The sequence below is a fragment of the Zea mays genome, chromosome 4, assembly GCF_902167145.1.
Source record: "Zea mays cultivar B73 chromosome 4, Zm-B73-REFERENCE-NAM-5.0, whole genome shotgun sequence".
In the NCBI taxonomy this organism is placed as follows: domain Eukaryota; kingdom Viridiplantae; phylum Streptophyta; class Magnoliopsida; order Poales; family Poaceae; genus Zea; species Zea mays.
In genome coordinates, this window is record NC_050099.1 from 216,577,341 (window position 1) to 216,587,666 (window position 10,326).

Sequence of the window (10,326 nt, forward strand, 5' to 3'; positions counted from 1 at the left end):
TAAAGCACAAAGCCAACCTGCCTTACATCATTTGAGAGTATTGCATCTTTACTTCAAGAGGGTCAAAGGTTACTCTCCTCAGTTAAACAATGGCTTGTTCTTCTCAGGACCTAATTCACGGGATCTCCGATCACATAGACTAGGTTTCCACCATGGCAACTTATACGGGTCTCATACCCATCTCTCTCGATGCGATTTCTATCACATTACGTGGTAGTCCCTTGGTAAAAGTATCTGCCAGATTTTTATCTGTTGAAATATAAGTCACACTTATAACTCCGGAGTTTCTCAACTTTCTGATAAACTTCAATCGTCTTTTGACATGTCTTGATGACTTCCCATTATCCTTAGAACTTGTCACTTTAGCAATCATTGTCTGATTGTCACGGTTCATAAGGATTGCTGGTATTGGTTTCTCAACCACCGGCAAGTCCATCAAGAGTTCACGCAACCATTCTGCCTCAAGGGTTGCTGTGTCAAGTGCAGCTAGCTCAGCTTCCATGGTTGACCTCGTCAATATGGTCTGCTTGCATGACCTCCATGATACCGCACCTCCACCAATAGTAAAAACATAACCACTGGTGTCATAAAGCTCGTCTGCATCAGATATCTAGTTCGAATCAATATATCCTTCAAGTACTGCATGCTGACCAGAATAGTGAATTCCATAACTCATTGTACCTTGCAAGTAACGCATAACCCGCTCAAGTGCATGCCAATGATCAGTCCCGGGGTTTGACATGAACCTACTCAATTTGCTCACAGCAAAAGAAATATCGGGCCTTGTTGCACCAACAAGATACATGAGTGAACTGACGATATGAGAGTATGTAAATTGGTCTAAACCAATTCTCTTGTTCTTTCGCAGTGTCACACTGGGATCATAAGGTGTTGGAGAAGGTTTGCAATCAGAGAAGCCAAATCGCTTCAAAACCTTTTCAACATAGTGAGATTGCGAGAGAGTAATCCCACCATCTGCCTTAATCAGCTTGATGTTTAGAATCACATCAACTTCCCCAGATATTTCATATCAAAACTCTTTGACAGAAAAGACTTTACCTCATTGATCACATCAATGTTTGTGCCAAATATCAATATATCATCAACATATAAGCACAATATAACTCCTTCGCCCCCACCACAGCGATAATATACACACCTGTCTGCCTCATTAATGGCAAAGCCTGCAGACGTTAGAGTCGTGTCAAACTTCTCATGCCACTGCTTTGGTGCTTGCTTCAGACCATATAGAGATTTCAATAACTTGCACAGCTTGCTTTCTTGACCCTTTACTACAAATCCATCAGGCTGTTCCTTTTAGATTCCCTCGTATAGCTCTCCATTAAGAAAAGTTGTCTTTACATCCATATGATGAACAAGGAGACCATACGAGGCAGCCAAGGAAAGTAGTACTCGAATAGTAGTCATTCTAGCAACAGGTGAGTAAGTATCAAGAAGTCTTCTCCTTCTTTCTGAGTATAGCCTTTAGCCACAAGCCTAGCCTTGTACTTCTCAATTGTACCATCAGGCTTGAGCTTCTTTTTAAACACCCACTTACAAACCACATGTTTACATCCATAGGGTCGATCAGTGACTTCCCACGTACCATTTGAAAGAATGGAGTCCATCTCATTATGAACTGCTTCTTTCCAATCATCTGCATTTGGAGATACAAATGCTTCTGCAATGGTAGTAGGAGTATTGTCCACAAGGTACACAATGAAATCATCACCAAAGGATTTTTCAACCCTTTGTCTCTTGCTCCTTTTAGGAGCATCATTGTCATCCTCCTCTAGGACAATTTCATGTGGCTGTTCAAAACTCTCAACAGGTGTACTATGTTCAGGAGTTATCTCATAAGAGTATCTAGAATTGCTATGAATGTCTTTCACTGGAAATATGTGTTCAAAGAAAGTAGCATCACGTGATTCCATAATAGTATCAACATATACATCAGGAACTTCAGATTTAACTACTAAAAATCTATATGCTATGCTACACGAAGCATATCCAAGAAAGACACAATCCACTGTCCTTGGACCAAGCTTGCGCTTTTTATTAATTGGTACATTGACTTTCTTCATGCACCCCCAAGTGCGCAAGTATGAAAGTGTTGGTTTTCTCCCAACCCACTTCTCATAAGGGGTTTTCTCTTCTTTGCCCATAGGAATTTTATTCAGAACATGACATGAAGTCAGGACTGCCTCCCCCACCATGCCTTAGATAAACCACAAGTGTCTAACATGGCATTCACCAGATCAGTCAACGTACGGTTTTTCCTTTCAGCAATCTCATTTGATTTGGGTGAATAGGGAGGCGTCCTCCCATGAATAATGTCATGTTCTGCACAGAAATCATCAAAGACTTTGGGAAAGAATTCGCCACCATGATCTGATCTAAGACGTTTGATCTTTCTCTCTAGTTGGTTTTCAACTTTAGCCTTATAGATTTTAAAGTAGTCTAAAGCCTCATCTTTAGTTTTTAGCAGGTATACATAGCAAAATCTAGATGCATCATCAATCAATGTCATGAAGTATCTCTTGCCACATTTTGTCAACACACCATTCATCTCACAAAGATCAGAATGTATGAGTTCTAGAGGTGCCAGGTGTCTCTCCTCAACAACCTTGTGAGGCTTTCGAGGTTGCTTCGACTGCACACAACTATGGCACTTAGAACCTTTGACTATGGTGATATTCGGAATTAAACTCATGGTTGAAAGCCGAGACATAGAGCCAAAATTAATATGACACAAACGAGAATGCCAAATACTCACAAGATCATCAACATTAGCGCAAATATGGTTCACAGACTTATTATTGAAATCTAACAGAGAAAAGCAGAACAAGCCTCCGCAATCATAGCCTTTACCAATAAATTGTCCAGACTTAGACACAAATAATTTATTGGACTCCAAAAATACCTTGAACCCATCTCTACATAGAAGGGTTCCGCTAACGAGATTCTTGTGTATAGAAGGGACATGTTGCACGTTCTTCAGCTGCACGATCTTTCCCAAGTAAACTTCAGATCCACCGTGCCAATGCCATGAACAGAAGCATGTGACCCATTCCTCATTAGGACAGAAGAATCCTGGGCACCCTGATAAGAAGAGAACAAATTAATGTCAGAACACACATGAACATTAGCACCAGTATCAAGCCACCAACTCGGTGATTGAAATACTGAGAAGATGAAAAGTAAATTACCATACCCTTTGTCTTCCTCATTGCTAGCGATCACTGTGTTGGCATTGCCCTTTTTGCCACGACGGTCCGCTCGATCAGGACAATCCTTGGCAAAATGACCCGTCTCGCCACATGCGAAACATGTCAGTTCAGCCTTGTTCTTCTTCTTCTTGAAGTTGGTAGTTTTGTTGGGCTTGTTAGATTTTGTCTTTCCTTTGCCCTTGTTGTGGTTCCTTTGAACCATATTGGCGCTGGAGTGGCCCTCGCCTCCTTTAGATACCGTGTCCTTATTAGCCCGAGCTTTCTCCTCAACATCCAGAGACGCTATCAGATTTTCAACTGATATCTCCTGTCTCTTATGTTTCAGAGATGTGGCGAAGTTCCTCCATGTAGAAGGCAACTTTGCAATAATGCATCCAGCCACAAATCGGTCAGGAAGGACTATCTTAAGGTGGTCGAGCTCCTTGGCTATACACTGTATTTCATGAGCTTGCTCTACAATAGAGCGATTATCAGCCATCTTATATTCATGAAAGCTCTCCATAATATACAGGTCACTACCAACATCTGATGCACCATACTTAGTAGTAAGTGCATCCCACAACTCTTTCCCGTTTGTGTGCTGAATATTCGCATCAACCAGACGGTCAACAAGGACGCTAAGAACTGCTCCCGTAAATTAAGTATTGGCATGTCGTACTCTTTCTCCTGTTCAGGAGTCAGTGCGCCCTCAGGTTTGCCTTTACTAACATGGAACACATTCATAGCAGTAAGCTAGAGCGTGGCCTTGACTTGCCACCTCTTAAAGTGCATACCATTGAACTTTTCTGGCTTCAGCGCGTCGGTAAAAGCAGCCATAGAAAAACTAGGAAATTGTCTACAATAAGGTTTTTGGATTGTTGAATAATTAGACAATTTCCAGATGAAATTCCGAATATAAATCATGACCAAATTAGAAGAACTGAAGTTAAAAGTCAAATCAGATGATGTGTACTGATCAGACATACTGATAGATGGCGCGGGCCTGAATCAACAGGGTCGACAATGTCGAAGCAGAGGGGTTGATGATCAGCGGAATCAGTGGGTCGACGACGTCAGAAGATCACGAGAAGTGGCATGAGGTCGCTTCCCGAAAACCTTATTCGCCCTCTCCCGGTGCAGGATCTCGAAGGCAAAGGTTTCCGGAGACCTGCTCTCCCGATCGCCTATGCACGTCGGCGGTTGGGATGAAGAGAACTGAAGGCGGCGCAGCTGTGAACAGAGACAAAAGCGAAATCTGGGATGATCTGGATGCTGGCTGCCAGGCGCCTTTTATAGGGCCGAGTCCGCGAACAGATAGCTATCTTCGATCCGATCTGCCCGCGAAAATCTCGCGTTCAGTTTAGATTTTATAGCAATCGTTTAGGATTCTGAACTTGATAGCCAAGAAACCAAAAAATTAAAACGGCAAAAGGATGTCGCGCCCCCGCAAGGCGAGGGGCCGGATTTCGGCGGACCATTCACGCGCATGTCATGCACCCGCGTCCTTCGCCCCGCCAGGCGAGCGAGAGCGCGCGCGTGTGGCTCTCCACGCTCTCTCCTCTCATCCATGACTTGGTGAGTGAGTGTGGTCTCCATATTTAAACTACTTCCACTCCACTTGGACTAGCAAGATGGTACTATTGGTTCCACCATTCCCTAACCATACACATATATGGGCTTTTGAGATTTTCCTGGGATTTAATTGAATTTCTCAATTGGGCCTAACCCATAAATCCTAACAGTATGTATATAAAATTATAATACATTCATAATCTCATATGAACAGATGACAAACATACCTTGGGTTTAAGTCTACAAGTTCATATATTCCATATAGTCTTTTATGATGTGACACAAACACATGATTGAGAATACTTTAGCTCTAAAAAACTGCATATTCTTTATTTCTAGACAGACAGTCATTCAAATTAATAGATATATATGTAGACAGATACATAGATGGACAAACTGATAGATAGATAGATAGATAGAGATAGATGGATGGATAGACATATCGATAAACATAAAGATAGAGATAGATGGATAGACAAATAAATACACAGGCAGACAAATAGATGGACAGACAGATAAAATGGTAAATAGATAGACAGATAGATCGAGATTGGTAGATATATAAAAAGATAATGGATTGACAGGCAAACAGAGACGCAGCCAAACAAATATATACATGGGTAGATAGGTAGATACATAGATAGATATAATTGTTAAGGTATGCATGGATAGATTTTTTATAATAATTGTTGTGTAAGATTTTGTGGCGTATATATAAACACTTGCACGTTGACATAGAAAAACAAATACATATACATAGTGCACCTCTTCTCATTCCCGAAGAAAGTAAAACAAGAAAAACAGAGACAGAAAAGAGAGTAATATTGTGCTCTCATCTCATGGTAGTTACAAAATGCAAGACAACGAGGAATGTACACCTGACAAGTACATTTTTCCTAATACTTGTGATCATTTGTTCAGCCTCACCGTCATGCAAAGGTATATGTATATAATATAGAGATAATTACTTCCACATCACATTGTTACATATTAATCCTTTAGTCGCAAATAACAGTTCACTTTATCTTTATCGTAAGTTAAACTACTTTAAATTTAAACAAGTTTCCATAAAAATATCAACATGTACAAATTTAAATAAATACACTAACGAAATAGGTTGATAGAGTATTTTTAAAACTGATTCGATATTTTAGATGTTGGTACATTTTTCATAAATTTGGTGAAAATTAGAGAAATCCAAGAAACTATAGTTTGAAACAAAGGGAATACACAACAACATGTTTTTGACTATTTTGTATTGGTTGTTTGCATGTGTAGGCCAAGATCAGCCCCAAGCACGTCTTCCTTGTCCCCCTAGGCCACCGCCACCACATAGACCACCGCCGTGTAATTTGTTAGAGATGTCACACCACCATCGTCATAGGTCGCCTCCATCTTCACCCCTACTGGTGCCATCATCTCCACCACGCAGTTTGTTAGAGCAGTCACACCATCATCACCACAAGTCACCACCAATGCCAGCAGTGCCATTGCCACCACCATGTAGTTTGTCTAAGATGTCACACCATTATTCCCATAGGTCGCCATCATTGCCGCCAGTGTCGTCACCACCACCACTGGAACTAGTGTCGTCGTCACCACCACGTAGCTTGTTTGAGACATCACACCATCATCATCATAGGTCACCACAATCACCACAAGTGTTATCTTCACCACCACATGGTTTATCAGAGATGTCACAACGTCATCACTATTGGTCATCTTCCCTACCATTGGTGCAATCATCATCACTACCATGTAGTTTGTCCGAGACTGTTTCCCTAAAGCCAAAGCCCGAGACGTGCTACCCCTACAATAACAGATTTTGTCTGACTCATGATTGCGAGAACATGTGCAAGGAAAATGGCTTTAAACCCAAAAAAAGCTATTGTGTTGAGAGAGCGGATGCTAAATGGGAATGTTGTTGCAAACATTAAGCAATGTAACTAAAGCATATATTTGATGTGAACTCAATAAGATAAGTTTTCTTGTTGCCTACATGCCACTACATTTTGATTGGCTACTATACAAAAATATAAGGTGTACCAGGCGACAAGCCTAAGGCCTCATTTGGCCCTGTTTAGCATGGCTCCAACTCCATAGATTTCTACTAAACTCCATAACTCCATGTGGAGCAGACTCCGCGTGGAGTTGGAGCCAACTAGGAGGAGGTGTTTGGCTAGCAGGGTGTCCCTAACTCTAGAAAATAGGATTTTGAGGTTGCTTTGATATTCTTGCCCTTTGTTCCATTTTTTAGTCAAATAATTTATGTACAAATAATTTTGCCACACATATGAAATAAAAAGACCATCGAAGACGTTAAAATCACAAAACATGACATGTCCATTGTCTACAACCAAATAGTTCATAGTACGATATGGTATTCATTTGTATCTAATTCCATGCTAAGGCGACAGAAGTAGCCAAAGTATCACGAAATGCATATTGATTCTGATGTTGATCCATCAGAGGCATGTTGCAACACTACATACTAGTTGTACTTTTCTAGGATAGTTGGAACAAAGTTTGGATCTCAATCGAAATTATCAAAGTTTTCATCCTTGCTTACATGCTTGCGTATGAAATCATGAAGAGCTATGGTAGCATCAACTATCTTATTTTGTGTCATCATGGAAAAACATGGCATCTTATAGATAATCTAGCATTTCATCTTTAATACCCCAAACCAGCACTATATGAAATTTTGAATAGATGAGTGAACTCTGTTGAACTTCTCTTTTGAAGTACTAGGTTCCATACCTCGATGCCACTATGGTAAGTGATATCTTTTGGATGGGATCTGAATTAGACTAGGTTTTAGGAGCACTAATGAGCCTCTGATTCAGGAGCCCATTAGGGATGCCTATATACTGAGGGGTGGAGGTGTAGCAAGAATTTAACTCTAGTTTGCCCACCATCAGTCGTGCACTCCTCTCCTTGTCTCATCGCAGATCGCAGACTAGTAGCCCGGTGTGTAACGCTTCTTCCCTATACATGTGGATACCTCAAAGGTGCTGCATCTAAAGCACTAGGGCGAACCGCACGAGGACATGAAGGACGTCAGCAACACACGACACTGCTCGACATGTTCGTCTAAATCAAGACGGTTTCTGCTGCATCTGCGCGAAGACATGAAGGACATCAGCAACATACGACACTGCTCGACGCGTTCGTCTACATCAAGATGGTTTTTGCTGCATCTAAGTGTCTACTGGTAATCCTGTGATCTGTAACTGCAATAGTTCTTGTTCTTTATGGAGTCCATAAATTTTGTTTTGCGCTAGTGTAACCTCCCCATAATCCTACAATGGTATTATGGCCATAGTTGTCAAGTTTTAGGTTCGGGGTGTGTTCGTATAGTGATATACGACTTTTCTGGATGATCTATGAACATGTTTTGTTGTTCTTGCTGCAATGGTCATTTGACGAAATACTCCTACCGGTCGGAATTCTGCCATCGGAGTTAAGTGATACAGGTAATACCAGTTGCAGTAAGAAAAGATCAATATGATTGTTCAAAACAAAACATAGTTTTATATGTCATGCTCATATAATGTGCAGTAGTAGATTGTATCTGGTACCCGATCGGATTAATCATTGTGAATGTGTCTTACAGTAAATCAAAACTTTTCGTGGTTAACTCAGATTGAGGAGAATTCTATATCAAAATTTGATCTATAGGAAAAGTTACATGTGAATTTTTGTTGCTTCGCCGCATTTAGTGAAATTAGATTTCTCAAAATTGGCTTGGAAAATAGGGTTCCAAGAGTTTTAAGTTTAGATGTCGAAAATGCCTATCTTGTTTTTGCAGGAATTTTGTGATTGGTATGGCCATTATGTGTATATGATGCATGTATGTAATCAATTCTTGACATGTGTGTCATGAGTAGGTCAATACAGTTGGAGCCATATGTGTTGTCAATTTGATGTAATGACCCGCATGTCAACATGTGATGATCCAAGGCATACATATAATTTAATTTACTAGCTTATGTTAGATATTTCTTGAAGGACTCGTCACTTGAAGGATGGCATAATACATCATGGAGAAGGATATCAACATGACGGGTAGATTATTGGAAATGGAGATCACCATGTAACAATGGGCCATACCCTGTCACAACTATTGTGTGATGATAGAAGTAGAATGATCCATCATAAATTTTTAAGTTTGGATGTCTCCCCAAGCCTTGCATTATCACAAGTCTTGTACAATTGGTGGTGGGTTGTCACACCCGGATTTAAGGGCCAAACCCGGGTGCGTCTCAAATGTGTGCTAGGATCAAGTCTCACACATATGATGACTCATGGTACAGAAATGAATGTCACATCTTTACTATATAATGGAGTTATGTACAAAATAGTTAAATAATTACATCATATGATGACAACGATCGAGCAACCGTAGTTGACTGGGAGACGACGGCCTAGACCTCTCACGAACTCATCGCGACATCCTTCATGCTCCTCATCTTGCGGTACCTGTCCTTTACCTGGGGGATGTGAGTACAGCAAGGTGAGCTCACATACGTTCATCGCACAACAAGTTGTGGGGAATAATGTGCATGAGTCCACTTACAGTGGGGCTCATGTGAAGTGTAAAGTTTACCAAAGGAGATGGTTACAGCTGAGTTGCTTTCAAAGTTGGTCAAAGTTTTATTAGCAGTTACTAAGTATAAGTAAATACCAACCCAATTAAATAAGACATGACAATTAATAATAACACCCACAATGCAATGCAATGCAAATGATAGTTTAAGTTTAGTTCCATAAGTTAATCATGCGAGAGTCTTGAGTCGCTCCTGACCGTGAGCACAGCTGATATACCAGTTTTACACTCTACAGAGGTTGCACATCTTTACCCGCAAGACATGTTTCCCGATTAGCCAGGGTTAGCTAGACCCTTAGACACTTCCAAGGTGAATGGCTAGGGATCCACTGTGAGGCCTTTCCAAAGTTCCACTAGTTTGAGAAAACCCGCTACGGATTCAGGAAGAAGGAATCATAGGAATCTCTTGTCCGAAAAGCCATCGCAGCAGTTCGACCCGAGGACCTCCCTATACTCTGCAGTGACACCTCCCAGCTTACCCCTTTCAGGTAAGGTAATCTATCCCTAGCTTTCCTAATTACTTAGCCAAGGGTGTCCCATTCCACCCTTGTGATAGCACTGTTATCTCAAGTTAAGCTCCATGTTCCAATTATCACAATAATCTTGTCATGAACAATAATTAAACTAACAACAAAATTGGAACATGATCATAATTCAAATGTAACATTAATCCCAAAACCAGGTGGAGCAATAGCAAGTCTACCCAATAGTTCACTTGTTTGCATGGTGTGGGGTAAACAAAACTAGGGAAACCTATTGGGTCCCATCAAATTAACTTGAGCATGCCACAGTGATTAACTGGAACATTATTAGGTAAATAAGAGTGATCAAGGGCACAACTTGCCTGTGACTTGAGATCCCAAGTACTTCACCAAATTGGTCTTCGGGTGACTCGTGACCTCACTGCTACTCATAGCAATACATATAGATAGACAA

General features: G+C 40.8%; 1 protein-coding gene across 1 annotated transcript; it reads left to right on the forward strand.

Moving 5' to 3' along the window:
• The first annotated feature begins 5,529 nt into the window (after nucleotides 1-5,529).
• LOC100275087 (uncharacterized) lies at nucleotides 5,530-6,763 on the forward strand. The gene is made up of 2 exons (NM_001149272.1): nucleotides 5,530-5,720; nucleotides 6,060-6,763. Exons 1-2 carry the CDS (start codon nucleotides 5,621-5,623, stop codon nucleotides 6,716-6,718), a joined length of 759 nt encoding a protein of 252 aa, NP_001142744.1. The 5' UTR covers nucleotides 5,530-5,620; the 3' UTR covers nucleotides 6,719-6,763.
• Nucleotides 6,764-10,326: the final 3,563 nt, after the last annotated feature.